The 26,071-nt window shown below is 35.5% G+C and overlaps 1 protein-coding gene across 1 annotated transcript in view; it reads right to left on the minus strand.

Annotated features, from left to right (window-relative positions):
• LOC133186791 (cubilin-like) overlaps positions 1 to 26,071 on the minus strand; it is a 61,326-nt gene that overhangs the window by 5,138 nt on the left and 30,117 nt on the right. Inside the window, exons 26-64 of the mRNA XM_061322105.1 lie at positions 23,389 to 23,549; positions 21,366 to 21,547; positions 21,110 to 21,263; positions 20,678 to 20,859; positions 20,072 to 20,231; positions 19,483 to 19,664; positions 19,090 to 19,258; positions 18,553 to 18,734; positions 18,195 to 18,357; positions 17,684 to 17,797; positions 16,519 to 16,758; positions 16,238 to 16,370; positions 15,778 to 15,977; positions 15,394 to 15,575; positions 14,629 to 14,836; positions 14,297 to 14,500; positions 13,969 to 14,118; positions 13,490 to 13,677; positions 12,579 to 12,934; positions 11,763 to 11,941; positions 10,208 to 10,417; positions 9,343 to 9,483; positions 7,196 to 7,377; positions 6,849 to 7,017; positions 6,383 to 6,583; positions 6,116 to 6,268; positions 5,826 to 5,947; positions 5,358 to 5,583; positions 4,448 to 4,632; positions 4,033 to 4,192; positions 3,654 to 3,809; positions 3,246 to 3,434; positions 2,780 to 2,906; positions 2,269 to 2,486; positions 1,592 to 1,788; positions 1,273 to 1,435; positions 912 to 1,123; positions 622 to 763; positions 234 to 415 (exon numbers count right to left, since the gene is read on the minus strand). Of these exons, the coding sequence (XP_061178089.1) occupies positions 234 to 415; positions 622 to 763; positions 912 to 1,123; positions 1,273 to 1,435; positions 1,592 to 1,788; positions 2,269 to 2,486; positions 2,780 to 2,906; positions 3,246 to 3,434; positions 3,654 to 3,809; positions 4,033 to 4,192; positions 4,448 to 4,632; positions 5,358 to 5,583; positions 5,826 to 5,947; positions 6,116 to 6,268; positions 6,383 to 6,583; positions 6,849 to 7,017; positions 7,196 to 7,377; positions 9,343 to 9,483; positions 10,208 to 10,417; positions 11,763 to 11,941; positions 12,579 to 12,934; positions 13,490 to 13,677; positions 13,969 to 14,118; positions 14,297 to 14,500; positions 14,629 to 14,836; positions 15,394 to 15,575; positions 15,778 to 15,977; positions 16,238 to 16,370; positions 16,519 to 16,758; positions 17,684 to 17,797; positions 18,195 to 18,357; positions 18,553 to 18,734; positions 19,090 to 19,258; positions 19,483 to 19,664; positions 20,072 to 20,231; positions 20,678 to 20,859; positions 21,110 to 21,263; positions 21,366 to 21,547; positions 23,389 to 23,549 (7,024 nt within the window). The remainder of the gene's footprint in view (positions 1 to 233; positions 416 to 621; positions 764 to 911; positions 1,124 to 1,272; positions 1,436 to 1,591; positions 1,789 to 2,268; positions 2,487 to 2,779; positions 2,907 to 3,245; positions 3,435 to 3,653; positions 3,810 to 4,032; positions 4,193 to 4,447; positions 4,633 to 5,357; positions 5,584 to 5,825; positions 5,948 to 6,115; positions 6,269 to 6,382; positions 6,584 to 6,848; positions 7,018 to 7,195; positions 7,378 to 9,342; positions 9,484 to 10,207; positions 10,418 to 11,762; positions 11,942 to 12,578; positions 12,935 to 13,489; positions 13,678 to 13,968; positions 14,119 to 14,296; positions 14,501 to 14,628; positions 14,837 to 15,393; positions 15,576 to 15,777; positions 15,978 to 16,237; positions 16,371 to 16,518; positions 16,759 to 17,683; positions 17,798 to 18,194; positions 18,358 to 18,552; positions 18,735 to 19,089; positions 19,259 to 19,482; positions 19,665 to 20,071; positions 20,232 to 20,677; positions 20,860 to 21,109; positions 21,264 to 21,365; positions 21,548 to 23,388; positions 23,550 to 26,071) is intronic.

Below are 26,071 nucleotides of genomic sequence, written 5' to 3' on the forward strand. Positions count from 1 at the left end.
CGCTACTCTAGTCCTATTGAGGGTATATGTGACGGTGGGTGGAATAGGCACCCCAGAAACTACGATATTCCAAGATCTAAATAAACAAGACTACAGCTGGATTGACTACAAAATTTATTGCTCTGAATAATTACAAAAAGCAGCTTGAATGAGGCTCTAAAAATTATGACATTTAATACCTTTAAATGATCGTGACAACAATTAAAATCGGGCCCTAGAACCGATATTCATACCTCTAAATAATCGTAACGACATCTGGAGTGAGGTTCGATGTGGAAGAAGTTGAAATAGAGAGTGACGAAAGTTCCGGCCGGTGCTGATATCGAAATCTCGCAATACGTATTCCTTGGATAGTTTCCTGGCCATCCAGGACTGAAGATTTTACCCCCTGTACCCGTAAATGTTCTGTTACAATCTAGAAATAGAATTGTTTTATTCAACAAAGTTTATTTATGTTTTCTTAAGATTCACAAGTACAAAAAGGCTATTAATTTTCATAAAACTGTTCTTAATAATTTTCTAAGGCATTGTTCCCTGCAAAAGAATTTTGACTTATTTTCAAAAATCAAACTGTCATTATCTTTCTTTTCAGAATTATGTACCCTTTTTTGTTGAACTTACTAGCTATTTCGTATTTTAGTGAAAATCCTTGGCTTCCAGAGCTGGAAGTCACCACATAATTAATTTGAAGAGTCCGCCCCGCTGAATCAAATGGAGGAGGAAGATTTGTGCCACAATACAAGTGAGACCGCCCACTCCAACCCTAGTTTATAAAAATAACTACATATTCAGAGTTTTTTTTAACTTTCGAATAATACTAAATATGGCTTTAATTTTTTGTGTACTTTTCTCCTCTATACATGCAAATGTTAATGTGGTTCAAAAAGGTCCAGCTTGATATTAGCATTTACCAAAGGTGAGTCCCGGAGCTCTATGTACTCCATGGAACAATTGTTATCACTGATTAGGTTAAGTCCAGAGAACGAAATCCGGATCTGTTTGGAATCATCCCCAGAGTCAATAGTCCAGCGACATCTTAGGTCCTGACCCACAGGACGTGGATAGGAGGGAGAACTGATGACCTGAGGACTATCCGTGGCCGAAAACGCACCTCCACAGAGAGCTACATATAAAACAAAAGTTTTTTTTCAAAGGTTTTGAGATACCACCTTGACATTTATCTATAAGTGCAAACTTAGGGAAAACTTTTGGAATAAAAGAAGATATGGACGAAGATTATTGATAAAGGGTGAGTGATAGTTATAATCTCACCGTCTTCCTGTTGGTAAGTAGCGTTGAACCCGGCATGATGCACGGTAAAATCAGCCACAAATAGGACGTACAGAACATTGGAGGTAGATTTTATGGGCGCGGGAATCTGGTTTCCACAATATTTTCCTATAAGAGGGTCATCCTCACTCAGTCCGTCGTGCACCTATTAAGGAAGAAGTCGAAGCAATATTTAAATTATTAAAGTTAAATTTTTATATTGATACAATTGACAGTTATAGAGAATGACAGAATATCAATGCCATCATTATAAATTCTTTGTCTATTATCTCACATTATGATATAATTATCCATTTCTTACCAGAACGTAGTCGTATCGACAATCCCTAACTTCCTCCAAATCCATGCTCTCAAATCGGAGATTGACAATCTTGTTGTCACCCACTATAATCGTCCATTTACAATTCTGTGCTTCATATACCCCATTTCTATCAATGTCTACTGATCCAAAACGACCAGATGTAGAGTTCAGTATACCCCCACAGCCCTGCCTTTCACCTGTTTATCGAAAGGCAAATTGATGCACAACAATATAATTATATAAGTGTTAAACCAGGCATATTGACTGTGAAAAAAATATCTTTAATCACAAATTTATAAAGTATCCTAATTATAATTACTGTAAAACAGACTCATAAACTAAAGGTAAAGTAAAACTTGCTTCTGCATAGTTGTTACTTTTGTCCCAGATAAATACATGTAATTAGAAAATCCCTAAATAATCGTTTGACAATAAAATGTTTTAAAAACTATGATGAGAAGAAATTCTAATTGACAAAAAAAAAGTGGAGTTCATTCCCTTTAAAATTGATTTTAATTTTAACTTTACAATGAAGACTTTAGCGTTATTTTTTTTAAAACTTTATTCTATATGTGATTTTTAAAAAAAACTTGGCCTTATAATTAAGTTTACAAAGTTCCACAAATTACTGAAAATGTATGTTTCTTACTGTAAATACGATATTTTCTGGTACTTACCATATGTTGTCCAGTAGCCCGCCCTAAAGCCACCGTACGCCACTGTTGGATCTGTGACGAAATTAACCAGCATTGAATTTCCTGTGCTCCTAATGACGTTAGGAATGACTTTACCACAAAACCGACCTAGGAGTGGGGACTGTAGACTGTTACCGTCGCGAACCTCTACGTAGTCATAACCACAAGAAGGATGGGCCTCGATATCAAAGGATGAAAACCTGTTGCATGAATATAGTATCTTCATTTTATCCTTTATCTATTGTGTTGCCGATGGAGATTTAAACTTTGTGCAACCATATACTATTAAGCGTCATAGATTTGATTCACTTTATGAAGCACTTCTTTTTATAGAGAGAAGAGGGGGGAGGGGGGGTTGAAATTATTTCTGAACGTTGCATTTGCGATACTGTTTGTTAAAATCAATGTTCTTGCAAATTTATATTTAATACATGTATAGTAATTTTGCACTCTTCTTTATAAGAACTTTTAAATCCAATTATATATCATTTACTTTAGATCCACCACCCTGTTTTCGGCCACAGTGATGAGCCAGGTACAGTTGGCCTCGTGATGGTAGACGTCGGGATAGGTAGGAGTCTGTATTGTACCGTAGGCGTCCGTGTAATATCCACCACAATCTATGTCAATATAAAAACAATCATGCTAAATATTTTACACTATCATACATTACATACTGGTCACTGATTCAAGGTAGCACTGAATATAGTATTACCACTAGATGAAAATCACATAAATTTTCAGGAAGTTAGAGAAAGTTTTTGCTTAGCAGATGAACAGACGAATGACAACATTTGTTCAGATAATTCTATTATATCTTCCAATCAGGTTGGATGAAATTGAAAACATAATCTGTCTATGTTTATTCTTAAGACGCAATAAAATATAGTAAAAGAATGCTTTGAATTCTTGATTCGATGATCGAATGCCTGCTAGTAGATTAGGAAAATGCCTTTTACCTGAAGTACGGTACTGGGCTCTAAATCCCGAGAAAGCCACACTACTATCCGTCACAAACTGTATGAACATGCTTCCCAATGAACTGACGGGGTCAGGGAGATCAGTCCCGCAGAATTTACCCAATGAACGCCCACTGGTATCGTTCCCAGCATACACCTGAACGTAGTCAAAACGGCATCCAACGCCACCTAAAGGAAATTGATCTTATATAATTTGTACGCTATTACTTATTTTAATTTATTTGATATGTAAAAAGATAGGAATTAGAAAGGAATTAAAAAATTTTCTTAAAACAGGCTGATATTGGAAATCTTTTATGCTTGATGTTTTGTGCTATGATTTCGTAAATCAAGAATTGATTGGATAAAAACAATCTTTAATTTTTTTACTACATTGTTTAACTTTACCTTCTAGGTGGAAATTGACACTGGAGAAACTAAAGACAATAAATCGTTGAGGATCAACTGATATAGTGTAGTTACACCTTAAGTTGTGACCATATTCATTAGGATAACCCGGCGAAACGAAGTCAGCCGATTCTTCGGTGAACAACGCTCCACAGTCTGAAATTTTTTTTTAAAAAAAACCTCGTTAATTAAATTAATTAAACCACCATGTACAAATAGCCAAAGTATTGACCTTGTCTCTTGAGATTAGACAAAGAGTCATCAAACCAAAATTATGCTTGACTTTATGTAATATCAAAAAATACTATTAACAAAGACTTATATATGTTATGTTCAATATACATATCGAATTGTTTCTTCGGATAAATTCAAATTATACCAGCAGTCCAGTTTGCAGCAAAGCCGTTTCCATTGACAGCAGGATCAGACCGGAACTTCACGACCAGCCGTCGTGAGGTAGATCTCTGTGGTGGAGGGGTCAAGTTACTGCACCAGCGACCTTGACTGACTAGAGATCCGTTTCTTAGAGCATCATCAACCTTTACAAAAAAACAAACAATAAAACAAAGAAACTGTCAGATTAAAATCTCAAATAATTAATGTGTCTTCATAATTCATTCAAATCATCTTAAGCATACAATTATATCAAAAGATAAAGCCAAGTTAAAATTTGACAATCCTTTTAAAGACTTTATTTTGTTTGTACTCATGTCATCATTGATAATCAATCACTTCAATACAGATATTATTCTAATGAGAAATGAGTAAAAATGAGATTTTTCATTATTTACTACCTCCACATAATCATATCCACAGCTGCCGTGAGCTTCCATGTCGAAAGGCGGGATAAAGTTTAGGACCACATGATAACCATCCAATACATTGATATCCCAGACGCACTCCGTGTTGTGGGGGTAGCTCGAGGGGTAGTTAGGGCTGGAGATCAGACCTGTATTACTGTGATAGAGACCACCACATCCTGAAACAACAAATCTAATCCTTTAATATGGAACATGTTATTTCTCTATACAACCTAGTCGCCATAGGGCGCAGTGGTTAGAACTTTTGCTCTAGCGTGTTGAAACATACATATCGGGTTGAAATCCACTGGGCGACGTGGAGACCGGTCCTTCAGATGAGACCATATAAACCGAGGCCCCGTGTCGCAGTACGTGCTGGCACGAAAAAGATCCCTCACTGTTCAAAGGCGGTAAGTGCCAAGTACAGGTCTAAATATTTGCACCTCCATCGGCAACTGGTGGCGTCTCAATATGAGTGAAAAATTCTCGAAAGGGAGGTTAAACAATAACAAACAAAAACTCTACACAATTTACTGTTTGCTTGGAAGGAAGGGATATTTGCACATTGAAGAAAGAGGTATTCAAATCTAACAAAGGGAAAGTTAGAGTCCGCTTAAAGTAGTTTAGCCATTTCGTGGTATTTCTTATGGAGGAAAGAAGATAAATGTGGCTGACTGAACAGCACTCAATGGCAAATGTCTGCTGATAAAGTTGTTTTCTAATTATGTACATGTATTGTAATAATGTAATATCGATAGAGCAAGGTGATATTGACTATACTTGTGCATTACAAAAACTGTGTTTAACTTTACCGCTGAAAGATGGTTAAAAACTGCCGACTCGCCATTAAGAAACAATCAATCAATCAAAATATGAAGTTTGCCAAAAGACTGTATATACTGACCGTCTGTAACGAAGTTGTACTGAATCTTGAATCCATTAGCAGACACACTGTAGTCGGTTTTGAAGATGATTCTGATTCCGTTACTCTGAGAAGTAAACTGCTCTGGTACGGTAGTCCCGCACTTCTTACCGATCGAGGGCGAACTGACATAGCGACCGTTCAAAATATCAACATAGTCGAAAATACACCGAGGATGATTTTCCAAGGAGAAATTCTTAAAGGTTACCTATGATCAAAATCAATATAAATAGGATTCAATTAACTATCATCCTATAGTCACTTTTATAACTACTAATAAGACATTGGATTAAAATTGAAATAATGTTACCGATTTTATATCTTACAATAAAAAGAAATGAATATTTGGAAAAAAGGAAATTTTACATATATATTCTAATTGTTAAATTTGCCTCGTGGATTTTTTTTTTTAAAAAACTGTCCTCCTTATTATAATGACGGTGAACGTACCTGAATTCGTGAACCTTCTGGAGCCAAAATCAGCCATGCACATGCATCACTGTGGTTATAATTAAATGGGAAGTTGGGGCTTACTATTTCTCCATTATCTTGTGTAAGTATTCCTCCACAATCTGGATGTACAAAAAAGTCCCATGACATTTTGGTTACGGGAACTAATTTTGTCAAATATTTATAACAGGCGATGGAATGATTTGTAACTTTCATTTTGTAAGACGTACAGAGATTACCACATTATATACATTAAATACCATACAAATTGTCAAATTAAGTTTATTCACCGGTATAAGTATAGGTCAAGAGGAATCCCTGATCAACGATGGAGTTGTCTGTCCTGAATCTCATCCACAGATTGGCTGAAGGGGATATAATTGGGTCTGGTAATGTTGTGTTTCCACAATACTTTCCAATCAATTCTCCATTTTCTGAGTTGCCTAATTTAAAAAAAAATTACTTTGAAAAAAGGAAAATACTAAATATTTTCTCCTGATCAGCCAAAACGTGTTCTTGTTTTAATGGAGTTGGTCAACATTTTTCATTTTAGGTACCTTCTTTAATCTCTAGGAAATCAAATGCACATCTGGTATGTGATTCAAGCCTTAAGTTGCTGAACTGGATAAAGATGGAGGAACTTGTCAAGTTCTGGTTGTTAAAGAACCACGTGCACTCCTCTCTGTTACTGTAGTTACCGCTGACGTAGCCAGGAGATGACACATTACCAAAAGGTCGAGTCAACAAACCGCCACATTCTAGACACATAAAGACAACACACACTCAGACTTGGTCGACATGTCCCATCCACAGACAAGAAAAGATTTTGACACCCTTAGCCTCAAGCATTTGTTCACAATAAACTGAATGTAAAATCATAGACCTGATATATTTGTATGAAAACATGATATTTCGGCACGATTTTCCCTATCAACAAGCCTCAAGCATTTACAAACAATTACAACTCATTGGATAATCACAGATAAATCTGAATGAAAACATTTATTTGTTAAGAAAATTTACTCTGTTCGTTCAGTGAGGAGTAGTGAGCTCTAAATCCACCATTACTGACAGAACCATCCGTGAAGAAGACGACCTTCATTGTGTTACCACTGGCCTCGACCACAGATGGCGGGGTGGTACCACAATACCGTCCTAGAGCAGGCGAATCTCGTAAAATACCGTTATACACCTGAAGAAAAAAAACCAGGTTGCATAATTCAATGAAAAAAGAAACAAGCTTGTCAATGGATTGGGAACATTTAAGAATGAATTAAAAATCAATCAGTTACTTAATAAGAGCAAAGGAGTTTTTTTTAAAGGAGAATAAAGAAGAAAACACTTATCCTAGGTGAGAGCTTTATTCTTACCGAAACGTAATCATAATAACAAGTAGAAGATGCTTCAATGTTGAGAGACTCAAACGTCAAAGACACTCGCCTGCCCTGGGGCACCTTAATTAACCAAGTACATATACGACGATGGGGATACTGGCCGGGAAAGTTCGGGGAAGTAAATGTACCTGTACTGGTTGTGAATTCTCCTCCACATTCTACAAAAAACAAGGAACAAAAGAATGGAAGTCATTTAATAGCAAAATTAAAAACATGCTTAGTTAACGAGTTCCCTTACAGAAACATCACGAAGCCACCAAGTTAATCAGCACAAAACAAGAAGGAATATATCAATACATAGTATGTGTAATCTTGTAGATGTGTAGTTGCAAACTGTGTAAGAAGTTTTTGTCCTTTTTAGCTCACCTGAGCCGAAGGCTCAAGTGAGCTTTTCTGATCACATTTTGTCCGTCGTCCGTCCGTCCGTCTGTCCGTCTGTCTGTCCGTCTGTCTGTCTGTCTGTCCGTCCGTCTGTAAACTTTTCACATTTTTGACTTCTTCTCAAGAACCACTGGGCCAATATTAACCAAATTTGGTACAAAGCATCCTTGAGTGAAGGGGAGTTTAAATTGTTAAAATAAAGGGCCAAACCCCTTTACAAGGGGAGATAATCAAGAAAAGACAAAAATAGGGTGGGGTCATTAAAAAATCTTCTTCTCAAGAACCAGTGGGCCAGAAAAGCTGAAACTTATGTGGAAGCATCCTGGGGTAGTGTAGATTCTAAATTGTTAAAATCATGACCCCCAGGGCAAGGGCGGGGCCACAATAGGGAATCCAAGTTTTACATTGAAATATATAGAAAAAAATCTTTAAAAATCTTCTTCTCAAGAACCACTGGGCCAGAAAAGCTGAAACTTATGTGGAAGCATCCTGGGGTAGTGTAGATTCTAAATTGTAAAAATCATGACCCCCGGGGGAAGGGCGGGGCCACAATAGGGAATCCAAGTTTTACTTTGAAATATATAGAAAAAAATCTTTAAAAATCTTCTTCTCAAGAACCAGTGGGCCAGAAAAGCTGAAACTTAAGTGGAAGCATCCTGGGGTAGTGTAGATTTTAAATGGTTAAAATCATGACCCCCGGGGAAAGGGCGGGGCTACAATAGGGAACCCAAGTTTTACATTGAAATACATAGAAAAAATCTTTAAAAATCTTCTTCTCAAGAACCACTTAGCCAGACAAACTGAAACTTATGTGGAAGCATGCTGGGGTAGTGTAAATTCTAAATTGTTAAAATCATGACCCCGGGGGAAGGGCGGGGCCACAATAGGGAATCCAAGTTTTACATTGAAATATGTAGAAAAAATCTTTAAAAATCTTCTTCTCAAGAACCATTAGGCCAGAAAAGCTGAAACTTATGTGGAAGCATCCTTTGGTAGTGTAGAATCTAAATTGTTACAATCATGACCCCTGGGGGCAGGGTGCGGCCACAATAGGAAATCCAATTTTTATATTGAAATATATAGAAAAAAAAATCTTCTCAAGAACCACTTGGTCAGAAAAGCTAAGACTTTTGTAGAAGCATCCTGGGGCAGCGTAAATTCTAAAGAATTCAAATCTTGACCCCTGGGTGTAGGGCGGCGCCACAATAGGGAATCAAAGTTTTACATTGAAATATATAGGAAAAATCTTCAAAAATTTTCTCCTCAAGAACCTCTTGGCCAGTAAAGCTGAAACTTATTTGGAAACATCCTAGGGTAGTGTAGATTTTAAATTGTTAAAATCATGATCCCCGTGGGTAGGGCGGGGCCACAATAGGTATTACAAAAAGATCATCTGGTGAAGAACAGCAGGGCCAAAGTTATTCAGGTGAGCGTTGTGGCCCATGGGCCTCTTGATATTATAAACTTTCTCTATCCCTTCCATTAATTTCTCACTTATTCTCGTGTGGGTTCTATTTTCGTTGATTTCGTGGTATGAAGAGACTCACAAATTAATGTCCTCCACAAAATGTAAAAGTTCAAATAAATAACAACCTAGCGCTTCTCCATCCACGCAATCAAATCCCCACAAACTGGTCAGTATTTTTTCGTCAAACCACGAAAATTTGTTACAGTTACACTCTTTTCTTACCAATAGATTCCTAAGAATAAGATTTCTTTTCACTTCACAGCTGTTTACCCACCTTCTACACTGGCGTCAAACTTCATCTGGAAGCCGGGGAATGTGTTGGCATTGTTGGAAATGAACTTGATGTGGGCGTAACTGTCTGATGTTATGACGGGCTGGGGAATCTGGGAGCCACACAAAGTCGTCAATACTGGACCTATAAAACCGTAATATAGAAAATAATTACAGATGTACCTTAAAATTAAGAGGGAAAGGTAAATAACCTAACACATAATCTTGTAACAAATAACTCCGTTTCCCATCATAAATGTTATTGCACTGTGAAATTATTTACAATTATGACTTAGGAGAATATTTTCAAAGCCATGTTTTAAACAGACAATAATACACTGATTAGATTTGAAAACAGCAACCCATTAATTCGAAAGAAAACTAACTATATGTAGTTAACATCTCGACAAAAACATTAACTTAATCAAGGTAATAACCAAATTTCTCATTGCCATACCAACGATCACGGTAGCCCAGTAGTAGGGCGTTCACTTCGTGATCCGAAAGCTCAGGTTCGATTCTCGTTCTCCGCGGCGTGTCAAACCTAAGACGTTAACAAAGATAGTGGCTATTTCTTCGCCAAACGCCCGGCACTAGAAGTGAAAGTCACGGGTCTTGTTGATGAGACCTTAAAAATCGAGGTCCCGTGTCACGGGAGGCGATGGCACAATAAAGAACACTCACTGCTCAATGGCCCTGAGTGCCGAGTATAGTTCTAAATTTGAAGCCCCTCAGCGTTATACGTTGACTATATGAGTTAAAAATTCTCGAACGGGACGTAAAACAAATTACAATCAATTAATCACATCTCATTGCCATTCCACACAAAATAGTGGAGGATGTTAAGCTATAAGCAGAGGTAAACTTACCTGTCGCATTGAGGTCTCTGATTTCCACGTAATCCGCCGAGGCACAGCTGGCACTGGATTCAAGGCTAAAACTGAGAAAGGTCAAGGTCAGGAAATGACCCGTGGGACCTCTCAGATTCCACTCGCAATTCTCGTTGTTTCCGTAACTCCTCGGGAAATTTGGTGAAGCAATCATAGCAGTCTGTCCAACGTAAGTACCGCCACAACGAGCTAAGGAGAAAATGTGTACTCAATTAAAATACTTTTAAATCAAAAAGAGAAGTGATTCCATGAAAAGTCATTTAGGATATGCATATTAAAAATATTGCTACGCTTATATCAGTTTTTGTGAAACACTTATATTTCAATTTATATTAAGTTCATCCAAATCATTTAAACCTTTTACATAGACACTGAATATAAATTATAGAGGTACATATATATGATTTTTATACTGATAGTTTGTGCAATGAAAACAGCTGGTGCAATATTCTCTTCCGAGAAAAAAATCATGTATTTGTTTATCCGCAAGTTTTTCTTTTACTCTGGTCATTAGGTCATTAGACGAACTGTAACGCGGCGGTGATACAAATCACTTTAAGAAATATAAAGTTAATACAAGTAGATTTTAAAAAAAATGCTTACATGTTTAAATTGCTCATAGAGTATAACATAAAATCAATGACAATATATGTACACGATTTACAAATCAAAATATAAATGGGGATCGAAACTCAAACGTCTTATTTCAAAATGGCGCCATAACATTGAAGGGAAGACGTAAATGTTTACATAAAAATTGAAATGTCAATTCAATAATTAATTGTGTTTATGGTTCAAATGAATACGCTTTCCAGCTCGCAAAAGCTGCACTTGGTACACACGTGTCTGTAGATTTTGACTCCGTTAACATTTCACTTTTAAAGTCTCAAACTTTGTGAACGAAAAAGAAAAATTGACAGTAAGTCATGATATACTTTTGAATAATTTTAGACTCCATAAATATCAAATGATTTTGTAATTTAATCATATTTTTCCAACATATGCATTGAACGTGTTAATAAAACAATCGAAAAAAAATCAAATATATTACTGCATTTTTCCTGCACTCCGGATTCTGTCTAATCCGGCCAAATTTTATGGAACCGTTGGTTTCCCGTTTGGACAAATTATATAGTACATATATATGATTTTTTTTATACTGAAATTTGTGCAATGAAAACAGCTTGTGCAATATTCAATCCCGAGAAAAAATCATGTATTTGTTTATCTGCAAGTTTTTCTTTTACTGTGGATTTTGGTATATACATGTATATGTATGCTCTATATCACACTCCTGTCTGTGACAAGGGAATTATGCTTAATATGAGACGTAATGTTTGGATCAATATTGCTTAATGAAATAATGAAAAGAACCCTGTGAAATTCATTTTGCAATAGGAGAAGATCGACAATTTATTAAACTTTCTTGCTGAATATTATCTTGCCCGACGTTAATAAAATTATATTATGATTGATTTTTTAGTATATAAATGTATGACTGGAAGGTTTGCAAAAGTACTAGATATGAAAGTACCTAAGTGAACCAGGGCTTTAAATCCGCCGCGTGGTACGCTGTTGTCAGTCCTAAAGCGAACATACAGTACATTCTCTGTGGATTTGACAGTACTTGGTCGTGTAGACCCGCAATATCTACCAATCAGCTGCGAATTAGCCGTTCCTCCGTCACGGAACTCGACAAAATCAAAGTTACAACTAAAAAGAAAAAAAATCACAGGTGAAGAAAATCACATACAGAGTGTTGGAATTTTTTCTATTTCAAAATACATTTTTATTTAATAAATGAAAGGGAAAAGTCAAGCAAGAAAATAAAATTTCAATTCGATGGTTTCCATTCTGTTCATATTTTTGTCCTCTCTGTTCCCTTAACGTTATTTTAGTTCATTATATCGTAGTTTTCACTTTATAAATTGTTTTCAAAGCTTTCATATAGAAAGAGAACCATTTCTAGGGGGAACTAAAAGAGATACGGTCATAACATAACTAGTAGACATTTGCAGTGAAGTAAGGCTCCAAAACAACGGTTGCCATGTAACTGTTTCCAACTAAGTTAATGAGACAGGTACATTTATATCACCATTTTATCTCTATATGAAAAAAATCGAATTTTGTTGAATGACTCAATTGATGCCATATGACTTCAAATTGACCTAATTTGCAGCTAAGCATGTAGAAGACCACATTCAGTATAACTTCAGAATTAACAAAGCCTGAGTACTTTCAATACCCTAACAATCATTATTGTTACTGAAGCTTACTTCACCGTCGATGTCCTTAATTTACATTTTTTTCACATGACAGCTTTCTGTGACAATGATATTGAGCGTCTTACTTCGGATGGTTCTCAATGTTAAAGTTTTCCTCAAAATCTACTTGGACAGTCTCTGTAGCCGGGACTAGGATAGTCCACACACAATCCACATTATGTGGATAAACCGCCGGGTAGTTTGGTGACATGATGTACGTCTGTGGCACGTTATGGGTTAATGTGATACTCTCTCCACATTGCACGTGTACTTCGGTGAAGGTTAACCGGAAACCTGCCGCAGAACCTGCAGCATCTGATACAAACTTAACGTATAGTTTGTTACTACCCGTCTCCAGGGTAGCGGGGCTCTGATTTCCACAGTAACGGCCGTTGGTACTACTGCCCACTGGTGGCGCATTTTCATTATCACCATTTAGCAGCTAAAATCAATGTTTCAAAATAAGCTTACCATTCATCTAATTGCACGTTAAGCTATAGACTAAATTTTTGAATTATTTTTCTTATATTCTAATTGACTCGGTGTTTGGGAATTGAAAGAAAGTTTATCTCTTTGTCTATTAAAGTTTTGTTTGTTTGTTGTTTAACGTCCCGCTCGAGAATTTTTCACTCATATGGAGACGCCACCATTTGCCGGTGGAAAGCTTGTTGACCTATTTTCGGCACTCAAGGCCACTGAGCAGTAAGGGATCTTTTTCGTGCCAGCATCTACTGTGACACGGGACCTCGATTTATACAGTCTCATCCGAAGGAACATCCCATAGTGGGATTCGAACCCGCGACGTAAGGATCAATTCCTTACTCCGCGACTCTAGAGCAGACGCTGCACCGCTGAGCCACTCGGGCGACGTCTATTAAAGTAATTTCAAGTGTAATATATTATGATAAGTATATCGAATGATTCAAGTTGTATAAAGATATGATTTTTTAAAGTAAGACAACAAATTTGTACACTTGAGCATGTATGAAAAACGCACCTGCACAAAATCACCATCACATCCACTGACGGATCCCACGACGTTGAAGGAAGTGTTGAAGACTACCTGGATAGTACGACCCGTAGTGACCTGTACCACCCACTCACAGTTTTGATTCCCGGGATATGGACTTGGATAACTTGGACTAGCAATAACTCCCTGGCTCATTACCATACGCCCCCCACAAGCTGAAAGATAGAAAATGATGTCACCAAATGCGAAAATAAGGTATTTTGTAATACTGAATAATTGAGTGGAAACTTGTAAAATTTGTAAAAATAATTTTATTTGATGCTAATTAAGCCTCGTACTAGAGTGGAATACAATATTAAAGACAGATTATGGATTAGTTCAATATATGACATTTTTCTATAATATGGATTAAATTTAAAAATGATGAATTCAGAGCGCATACAAGATATATAATGCCCGAAACATTAAAAGAGAGGGACAAAGTATAGAAATATACATTGCCTGACCTTGTCGATATTTGATGGTGAACCCAGTACGATTGACTGAGGTATCTGTTTGGAATCTGACGGACATGTCATTTGTGGTGGACAAAATCGGGACAGAATTTGGCTCCCTGCCACAGAATTGACCCAAGGAACGACCATTTCCGTATGCGTCTTTTAACAAAAACAAAATAAGCAAGAAATTTTCTTCTCATTTGTGGTGAAACTTGCCTTATATAAATTTGCTTTGTAGCATTTTTTAGAAATTTTAAAAAGAAAGAAATTTTTGCAATACACCATAACTTTTAAAAATAATGTTTAAACAATCATTTATTCTTTAAGAAATACTCACTATCATAAACAGTGATTTTATCATAGGAACACGAGAAGTGCCCCTCTAGGTCAATGTTAGTAATGTTGAGCCAGATACGATGCCCCGGGAGTGTAGTGATGACCCACAAGCAGTTCAAACCATGAGCATAACCATCCGGATACCCAGGAGAGGTAAATGTGTTGTCCTGGTTACTGGCGCCAAGTGTTCCACCACAGCCCGGAACTAAAAGAAATATATTATCATAAACAGTTTCTTACGTCTTTACTTTAATGATAATGCCATTTTGAGCTTTCTATTCAGAAAAAACTTCGTATGTTTGTTAGTTATTATGCATAAACATAAATTTATACTAGGAGTGGTGGATCCCGGAGCCACGGTGGTAGAGGGAATTTGATCACTGGTTGCCACCCATTGAAAAAGGAATCCTTGACCAGAACTGGAGAAGTCAGTCCGGAACTCCACCCTCATTACATTACCGGTACTCATGAATGGCGATGGGACGGAAGTGCCACAAAATCTGCCAATCTCAACACTATCAGCCTCAGGACCATCAAGAAACTGATAAAAAGGTATTGAATTAGTCACAAAGAGAATATGCACGTGACAAGTAATCCTAAAAGCAATATGAGCTGCTTTTTTTAGCATTTTGTTTTGCTATTAAAATGTGCTGTGATGATAAATCTATACCTAAACATTTCTGATCAATTAGCCTTACATAAAGTATTATTTTTTCAAAAGGAAAGATTTCAGTGCAATGGAATGTATAGTATCATAGAAGAAATCAATATTGTACAGGACGACAATAACGTAATTTTGCTTCAATTAAAGCTTCAGAATGGTTCTTCCATTGCAAATATAAACAACAGGAGCTTATAAACGTACTTCTTTTTTCTGTCATTGAAATAATTAATTACGATATTGCAACAAAAAATTCCGACAGCAAAGTTGCAGTTCATATTGCTTTAAACCTTTTCATTTTCAATCAGAACAAAATAATAAGTAATTTGGATTTTCAATCATGTGCTTTGCCTACGATATACAAGGAAGGATAACAGATGTTCTTTAGCAGTCAAGCGTATAAGAATTTGTCAGATATTTCCTCTAGTTCTTCACACCTTGATAAAGTCATAGTAACAGTTTGCAATGGACTCCATGTCTATAGAGTTAAAAGTCACTCGGATCCTGAGCCCCACGTCTACAGTGATCGTCCACACATAGTTAACATTGTGGGGATACTGGTTAGGATAGTTAGGGGACGCAACCTGTCCTGAACTTCCGGTCAGATCACCGCCATACACTGTACATATAACACGGTTGTAACTTGAAAACAATCTTGACACTTGAATGTGAAACAGCATGGATATCAAGAAACACAAAAGCTTTAACACTTATATGATAATCTAGATTGTATTTAATTACATGTTCATATGATTCACGTTCTTGAAATACAGAAATTTTATTGATTTTATAGTTTTCATGTAAGCGAACTTAAGGCTCACTTGTATTGAATTCCGCCAAAAATCCTGTTCCGGAACCGTAGACATCGGCGTGGAACTTCATCCAGAGTCCGTTAGCAGCCGTCAGATTTCCGGGTAATCTCGTGCCACAGTATCTCCCAATCAGTCGACCATGAACATCACCCTCCCTCAATTCCACGTAGTCATAGCTACAGGTGGGGTGGCTGAGTATATTAAACGTCCTGAAATAAAAACGTCCGCTTAATTTTTACTTCGTTTCAAATTTTATTAAAGCATGACCAAAACCTTTTCAATCATGATTTGAAAGTTCGAAAGTAAAAATTATTAAATGTGCATCTGTTATTTCCAAAAAAAGGTAAGTTAATGTCTTGCACACTCTGAAAGAAAAGTACAGGACGATAAAGCAAAAATATAATGAAGATAATTTCAAATTAAACTTCATTCAAATTCAGAAACAATAAGAGATAAAGAAGATTTTTACTGGAATGATATTCCAACTTTATTGCCAGGAGGAACACGGATGTTCCACACACAGTCTGTATTTTGGGGGTATTGGTAGGGATACCCTGGGGTGGCGATGTATCCACTCTGAGCCGTTATGTCGGCCCCACAGCCTGAAACGTGCCAGGTTAATAGATTCAAAACAACTTTGAAAACTTCGGATCAAACTATCAACGTGAAAGCAGTTAAAGGTTGTTTGACAAAAATAGTTACTACTACATTTTTATCTGGAAAAACCACAATAGAATTTATAAAACTTACTGGACAAAGACTTCGTGTACAATGCCCTGAACCCTGACCTCTGTATTGACCTGTCAGAGACGAACTGAACAATCATGGCGGATCCCGAGGAAGTGATTGGGCTTGGAATCGTCCTACCACAGTAAGTCCCTATTTCCGGTGCGTCTAGATCATCACCGTTTAGTACCCTCACGTAATCCTTTGTACAGTCCGATAACTCCTCAACATCCATGTGAGTGAAAGTCAGAGTAATACGATCATCTGAAGAACGGACATAGAGATCTTAATCATCAAGCCATGCTCGACCTCTCAATACAATTTGTTTCTATCTAAAGATTTCTGAATTAGTTCACTTTTACTCTCTCTTTACAGTAAAATAACCGTCCCTTATACAATTCTGTCGTAAAGAATCTAGATCACCAATCTTTCGATAAAGTCCTGTCGACAGGGGGATGCTTACTCCTCCTATACGCATCTGATCCCACCTCTAGTATTTCCAGGGGTCAGTTTTTTATGTCCTGTTCACAAAATTGTATTGTTTGTAGAGTTTTTGAGATTGATTATTGTTCGTTATCTTCGCCTTTATCATTTTCTATCTTGCTTTCAATTTCTTACAGCCATGTTTTACTTTTAATACTAATACATGAGAGAACTACTTTCCTTCTATGCTCTAATCACAGATTACGATATTCAGTCAGTCCTTGCAAAAAATACCATGAAAGTAATGGCTACTTTGATGCTAACAAATTCAAACCTCGGATTTAAGGTAAAACAAAATGAAGCAATTGAGTACACGAATATAAGAACTTTGGTGATGTCAACGGCTCTAGTTATATATGGGTATAGAATAAAGTGCAATGTTGGGTCATTATCAAAAAAAAAAATATTTTGGTACTAATTAATATACTGTAATATCAAAATCATGACACATAAAGGAGCTTTACAGAGACTTCCAGAAAGATTGTCTTGTTAAGTTGTTCCAGATCTTCCGGTAATGAATACATGTAATCCTGAATGTTTTTTGTGAACAAACATGTTCCTTTAATGAATATCTCAACATACATGAAGGGAATAAAATAATACTAGTAATATATGTATTAATATACTGTCAAAAAAAAACTTTGAATAATATATTTCAAAAAGTATGATTTGGAAAAGGTACATAATATTTTATCAAGATACTAACCAGAGTGGTCTGCCCTGATGAGCCATGTGCAGTTATTCATCCTGTCGTAGAAGTTGGGATAATTTGGTGAAATGATGACACCATCCTCCTCCCCATTAATAATACCACCACAACCTTTAACCATAACAATATTAAAAAATATTACTTAGAAATTATCGAGAAATGAGGACTGAAGATATGACAAACTTCTGAGGTTTCCATGGTAATGATTTTTAGGAGTAAACCATTGTAGTAGGTTCGGACAAAAACATTTTGCTTCATTGTCATCAAAATTTATTACAGCATTTATTATATCCAGTATTACAGGGTCACCATCTACTTTGTTTTTTCAATAAACCTACTGGTACATGTACCTCATTCAATACGCAGTTCGTCCATTCATATACTGTCTACTCACATAAAAAGAAAGTTTGTGGAGATACGAATTTCAATCCGTAGTTTTTAAAACTCTATGAATAGAATTTGTTAGAGTTACATTTCAAATTATTCAGTTGAAGTAAATCTTTCCTACCTGTAACGTAGTGCGCCTTGAATCCTTTACCAGACAGGGAAACGTCTGATCTCATCTTCACGTACATGTATTGTCCACTACTTCTGTACTCTGGGGGGACAGGCAGGGATCGGCCACAGTGTTTCATCAACTCTGTTGAGTTTGAGTTATTCCCGTCATATACCTATTGATAAATCAAGCTTAATGTTTACTTGCGATTTTGGGTATAGTAGCACCAAAAACATTTCAAAAATATATTTTAAACATATCGGAGGACGGAAATTAAATCCAAGCATAGATGTCTCTTTCCCTGACAGGAAAGATAACGTACAAGTGACGTTAGAAATTTAGACAAACATAACACTGAGAACAAACTTACGGCCACGTAATCATATCTGCAATCAGAGGATCCTTCAACATCAAACTCATCAAAGGTGAGGACCACAGTCTTCGTGTCTTGTACGGTAATCAACCACTCGCAGTCTGTATTATGGGGGTAGTTTTCAGGGTAGTTCTTCGACATTAGTGTACCTGAAGGGGTGCTAAAATTGCCACCGCAACCTTTAAAACAAGAAACTATATTCCAAAGGATATATCCTCCCAAAAAAGAAAAAAAATCTTAATCAGTGTATGCGAAATGAAGGAAAGGAGTTGTTTTTTCAAAAGGCCATGATTTGCCAATGGAGTTTAGAGATTATACTAACAAGGGAAGAGTCGCTGTAGCTAGTTGGTTTCGAATACGATTTTAACCTTCTTCAAAACGTTAAGAGGCTATCTGTACTTCAGTATAGTACTTAGATATTTAAAGATCTATTGCGACATGATTTTCTTATTTCCATATGAGAGGCATTAAATGAACTCTTATTGCTTAAAATTCCAAAATTTTGAATTTCAGTCATCTTTTTTCAGGTTTTACCGTCTGGTATTGCTTTATATGTAGCACTGAATCCTTTCCCGCTGATGCTGACGTCACTACGAAAAATGATATGCATGAGGTTTCCGGTGGTAGTCAGAACCTGTGGTGACGTCTGTTTGTGGCAAAGTTGAGCCAATCTCGGCGCCGAAGAATCGCGACCGGCGTATACCTTGAAAACAAATCAACTAAGAATGTTTTCAAATGGATTAAATGTATTTAGTTTTCTTGATTTCGAGAATATATCTCATAGAATAGAAAAATAATAAAATCGATACAGTTCAGGAATAAACTTTCAATGGATTCTCGGGCAGCACGCGAACAAAATAAAACATGAACATACATTCCGTGATCCACATAAAGTTATAAAATCACTAAAGGAGATGAAACGAGTACCTCTAAACCATCAAATCGACATTCGGCATGAACTTCTACATCAAAGTCATTTATTGTTAGTTCTATGGCCTGCCCCGTGGCAACCTCAATTTGCCACACACACTGACGACGATGAGGGTATGGTTGAGGGTAGTTCGGGCTGGTAAATGAGTTGGTGTTTTGTGTAAAGTAACCTCCACAACCTGTTAATTACAATATCGTAAATATAACTCCTTCAACTACATGTATATACATTGTACATTCCAAGAATTTACTGCCAGGTTAACGAGTGATTTGCGCTCGTTTAAATTTGGCGTCGAGTTTGATCAAAAGAACACACTCTCCCAAATGTGCATGGCCATATATTTTCTCATCGACCATTTGCTTGCAAGGAATATTGCGTATGATAACACTAGTTGTTTGTTTATGCCTTTTAAATTTTTAAATACTGATTTTATCATTTTTAAAATTCAATTCTGAAACTTTTATAATCACAGTACTCCTACTTTAATTTTCTCATATATTATAAATTTAATTACTAAAGCAGTTCGTTTGCACTCACAACTCTTTCCATATTCAACAACACTTTCTAATGTGAATTTATACAAACCATTAGTTATATATTCTAGTCGGAATCCATTTCCTGCCACGGAGAAGTCCGAGATAAAGTTTAACCATAGATGCTCGCCAGTGGATGTTATGGACGGAGGAATGTTATTACCACAGTATGTCCCAATTAAATTGGAGGTTGGGGAATTACCATCACGTATCTAAGAATGCAGAAGACGAAAAAGAAAGGTTATAAAGTATATATCAAATACTGCTATGTTGGGGAGTGAGACAAAAAGTGGGATTTTTTTAAGAAAGAAATTCTATTCCTTAACGGGATTGTCATTACAAATGCCTGTTATCAATTAAAATAAATTAATAATCTTCGATCTCTAAACATTTGTATTTGCTCTTTTTTTATGATTTTGCGCACTTTTGAAGTGCTTGAAGTTGGGATATGACCTCACAACAAAGGACAAAATAAGATTTTAAAAGCTTTGGAAAGAAATTAAGGAGTTTAATTACTTTCAAAAAAATGTGACTGACGAGAAAAAAAAAATTACTCTAATTATGTATTCAACATAACCGCGGTTCAACAACAAAGAAGACTGAAGCATTATTGTGGGGAAAGAGTAAAATGCAGTGGAATATTTGTCAAGTTTCGAACCTGTAGATGGTCGTAAGCACAGGAAGTATGGGTCTCCACCTGGAAATGTGAGAACGAGGCATTAATAGTGTTTCCTAATGTCGTCTGGATGATCCACGTACAGTTCCGGTTGTGGGCATATGGATTCGGGAAATTCGGACTCTCGATTACCCCGCTGTAGTCTGACAGAGTTGTGTCACATACTGGACAGAGAAATAAATAATAATGTTAAATACTGCTGTTAACTTTAAAAGAGAAAAGAACATTCAAAAAATACATATATAATGCAATTTTCAAACTATCTAGCTTGGGCCAAGAGCTCCTGGTCTGTCTATTTGCAATAAAGATATACACCACGATTTCGTGGGTACCGATTTAAAAACTTCGCAATAAAGCTGAAAAAAGGTCAACTGGCAACTTGGAAAAGATAGGAGACTATGCTCAGATACATACTACTGCTGTAGAAAGCATGGAATCCTCTTCCTGCTACAGAATGGTCGACTTTTAACTTTATCCATAATTTGTTGGACGGTGAGTCTATAAAGTCTGGAATCTGATTTCCACAGTAACGGGCAAGTAAATCGCCTGTTGGAGACCTATCACGGATCTACACAAATTACAAATATAAGTATCGCTTTATTTTCTAATTAGAGGAATATATATATATATAAAAAAAAGAGATTTAAAACTTATCTATCTCTGCTCCTACCTCGACATAATCATAGCGACAGGACTGATGGTTCTCAAAGTCGAAATCTACGAAGGTGAGATGGATCCTGCTTCCTCGGGAGATAGTGATTGTCCAGAAACACTCAGCATTATGGGAGTACTGGTTTGGATAGTTTGGGGAGACAAAACTTCCCGTTGGATTGATCATATCTGCGCCACAACCTTAAAGAATACAATAAATGAGTTAAAGAGAGAATGCTAATTGCTTTTTTGTTATTGGTTACTCTTATGGTATTTGAGATATTACTGTTCAAGATAAAGAAGTTCAACTGTATACTAATTTTTCTTCATTTGATTTACAAATTAACGTAGGTCGCGGGTTTGCTGACGTCGTTAAAACTGTGTACACAATTCATATGATTTGGGCGACTTTCTTGTGCACATTTGATTATGACGTCACAATAAAAAAGAAATCTGCGATGATTTTTGTTTTTTTTTAATTCTTCAGTATATCATTATTTAGCTACAACTTTTCTTGGAATTTGTAGTTTAGCGTTATATTATTTAAGCAACAACTTATCACAAATAATGAAGGGTTTTTACGATTTGTATAGTCGATACAATACTTAGATATAACTTTTGTTGGAATTTGTAATTTAGTGAAGAAGGCATATTACGATTCGAATGATCGTCTAATCTACGAAAAAAACAAAAACAAAACAAACAGAAAAGAAACGGTACGAAAACAACACATAAAGAAAGTAAATTGGAAGAAAGAAACTAAAGGATTGATTGTTGTTTTACGTCCCTTGTGAGAATTTTCACTAATATAAGACGTACAAAAAACCTAATCTGAAGAGAAACATGTCTAATAATCATTTCATTGATATTGAATTATTATGATACGATTCATGGGTCACTTGAAAGCAAAAATACGTGAATTTCTTTTTTATAAAAATTATTTCATCTTATTTTTCTGCACTGAATACCGGAGAGATATTCACGACGTCAAGCATGACGTCGCGATGTTTTATGACGTCGCTCTTAAAAATGTTATATTTTGCGATATAAAAGCAATTATCCACAATTAAATTACGCGAAAACTAACCCGAAGACATATTAATTTTTTCACATTGATTTATTTCAAATCAATTCTTTGTTAAAATACCAAAGGGGAAAGAATTTCGTCTGCACCATTTAAAAGTTATTGATATTTTTGGAATCAAAATCTTGCCAAAAAACGAGCCAAAAACGACGTTTTTTTTTTATATAATTCAATAAAATAACGTCGAAAATGTAACGACAACAATGGCATGTTTGGGATTTAATTACACCAAAACGATGCAGACGAATTTTATAAAATTTTCAGAGAATGTAAAACGAAGGTAGAGGATTCATATTACTATTTTTTCATGGTATGTTTTCGGACACTTTTAAATGGCCTGTAAACCCGCGACCTACGTTAAGTGTATTTTACTCCTGGAACTTACAGGAGTTAAATCATAGCATGATATAGTGTTGTGAGGTGTTGTGAAGTTGAAATGTGCGTGAATCTTATATTGAGTAACATAAAAAAAACTTCTGGAACATTACGGAGTGGTCAACATGTATGGTCATTTTTTAAAAACATTCTTGAATCTTGAATTTTGTGTATGTCCAGAATGTTCCAGTATCATCTTGTATTTACAATTTCTAGAATTTTCTATATATATTTAATGTATAAATACACTGCCAATTGTATGTATACGTAAGACAGGAGTAAAAAGACCGGAATACAAAAAGGACGAGTACAAAGAGACTAGGATAAGGTAAGTGTTGGATACCCTCAAAGCGACATTGTGTGTACAATTACGGACACTCAGCTGTATTAATGTTTGGATTGTTGCTGTAAGTTTGTACTTTTTGATTTTATATATAACTGTAAATAAATTGTTGATATTAAGTTTAAACTGTGTGATTGATTTTTGCTTGAATTTTGGGTTTTTCTGACCCAAAATAATAGTAAGGATGGGTTTCGCATTAGTGTGTTTCTCTAAGATATCTGCATAATTCTTAAATCTAACCTTCAGCGGTGGTATCGTAGAAGATCCTAAACCCCCTGGCAGACTGTGAAGCGTCGGATTTAAATCTTATATACATCCTGTTACTATGAGACCGTATAATATTGTCTATAGTTGTACCACAGTATGTATTGACCAAAGGCGAACTGGGAAAACCACCATTTCTACAAAGGCAAAATAAAGTTTTTGATACTTTATAAAAAAAAATCAGTTGAGTATGTTTAGGAAGAAATAAAATTAATATGTTAATTCTATTTGGAGAATGCAAAAAATGGGTATCTTCGAATCGGTAGCAGTTAAAAGGAAATTGACGCGCGTATTTTAATTCAAAATGTCAAAAATATAGGCACGTTTCTTTCAATTCCGTACAAGATCTTAATGATACTGCAAAGCAGGATTCAAAGACTATAATATGACCACTTATCAAGAAATTGATTGTACTTCTGTTTCTCTCTGGATACTGATTACTATTTTCTAAAAATATGTATGTTGTCTCGAAGTTGGTTAATAAAACACTAGGCAAAACCAAAATAATACTTGAAATCAGCTTGCTACCAGTTTTCCAAATTAGTGTGTATTTAAGGTGTCAAAATAGAGGTATGCACAATTGCTTCCCTAGTGTTCTTGGCAACAACGACTACTGCATTTAAGGTATGTCACTCGTCAGCCTTTTAGAAAATTTCAGTCAGAACCTCTTACTTAAAAACTATTTATTACAATTCAATCTTTATAACATATTTAAATTAAACAATGTAAAATGTTCAACATTCAATTAAAAAACTCCTCAAAAATTCACAAAGAAGCAAGATTTATAAGGGACTATTTCTTGTGGCGGAAGGATATTTAGCAGAAAATTCTGCAAATCTACACATTTTTTAAATTTAATATCTTGGAACTTAAGCCTCACATACTTTTACTCAGAGAATACTTTCCGTTATGATATGCCTGGAATATTAAATATAGGTCTCAATTTATATTTTTATAACAAAATTTACACCTTCGCTCAACAAACATTGCCAAGAAATGACGATATATTAAGGAAGTCGAGATAAAATTTACACAGTTTTTTGCCTGAAAATCACATATTTTGACCAATATTTCAAAATTTACATCACTGACCCCAGCTTTTTCTTTCATTATTTTAAACTACTCGATACTTTTGACCGATCAGCAAATAAGTCGTAAAAAGTTTGATACAAGAAAATATTCTATTGCCTATTTAGATTTTTAATACCCCAAATATGAGACTTTTTAGTGCAAAAAGGTCACACAATAATTTACGCGCATTAATTTGCATGATTTGTTCAATGATAAATATTATTCAAACTATTTTACGTAAAATAAGATTATGTTTATTGCCATGGTTACATCTTATAAAATATGATAACGGTTAAAGTGATTAACCAAAGAGTTACAATTTAAGTGCAAAAAGGTCAACTTAATTGTACCGTAGCTCAGTTAGATGCACACTGACCTCCCATTTTCTCTGCGATTTTGAGTCATACTATATGAGTACTTATCCAAAATATACTTCTCAAAAAATCCTTGATATAACAAATTTCACGAGTGACATACCTTAAGGTCATATATTAAGTCGTGAGAGACGTCGAAGCAAATTGCTTTGACGGTAATCGCACATCTATAATTCTGAGGAGTCCAAAGACATGTGATATAAATTATACATTCTTCCGCAAATTCTGGGAACGCAATGATTTGATTTCTACATCCAGGTAGAATAACTTTGGTGTTTTCATGCTATATGCAGTAAAGCTTCGATTTTTTTCTATAATGCAGTGTTATTCAAGATTAGATGACATGCTTTTTTTCATCACATAAAACTTCAAGCGCTAATTAAGGCTAGGTATAAGCGTTTCTGTGCAAATGAGCTAATAAAAACACAAAAGATGTATATCTATTGTCTAAAGTTTAAATTCATATTCTTAAACATACTTAGTACTCACGATCTGTTATATCCAGTATATATTTTAACGCCATATTATGATGTCATATGTCTGTACTTCTCGAGTTAATAAAGCACATCAACAAAGCAGCTTCGGAGCAAGGGAGTATCCTTTTTAATTTTACAAACATAATTTATTTTGTTAAGAAGAATGTTATAAAGATTAATCAAATTGATGGACAAATCTTATACACGTTCTCATTTTGAGGTCCGTATTTGCTCTGTCCTAAATTTGTATTGTTTCATTAAACTTTCAAAATTGAATACTGTTCGTTATTTTATCTTCATATTTCACTAGATGAAATCCCGCGCAAGCGCGGGGGATTGCATTTTTACCACTATCGACAGAAAAGATATTGTAGTTTCTACTGACAGCCTACAGTCTTATAGCAGGAAGAAATACTTTGTTCAAAATCCTGCATGAAGTAGATGTACGTCTTTATCCCACTCCCTTTGGTAAAAACTTGAAAAATAAACCATTAATTGACGTTTATTATAAAACCTGTTATACTATGTTATGGATATTGTACTCCAGATGCTCTTATTTCATTTCTGTCATGGATGAAAGCAGCATATAAGCACATTTTACTGATAAATTGATTTTATTTTAAAGAGGGGGGGGGGGTAAAAATTCACAGGTACTTGGGTCTTGGTATATAAATATGTATGTATCTTATTGTTATGCAAAAAATGTACTTTACTTTTTTTACATATCAATAAGGTACA

The sequence above is a fragment of the Saccostrea echinata genome, unplaced genomic scaffold (assembly GCF_033153115.1).
Source record: "Saccostrea echinata isolate AGI-Se365-2 ecotype Australia unplaced genomic scaffold, CSIRO_AGI_Sech_v1 ptg000014l, whole genome shotgun sequence".
Taxonomy (NCBI): Eukaryota; Metazoa; Mollusca; class Bivalvia; order Ostreida; family Ostreidae; genus Saccostrea; species Saccostrea echinata.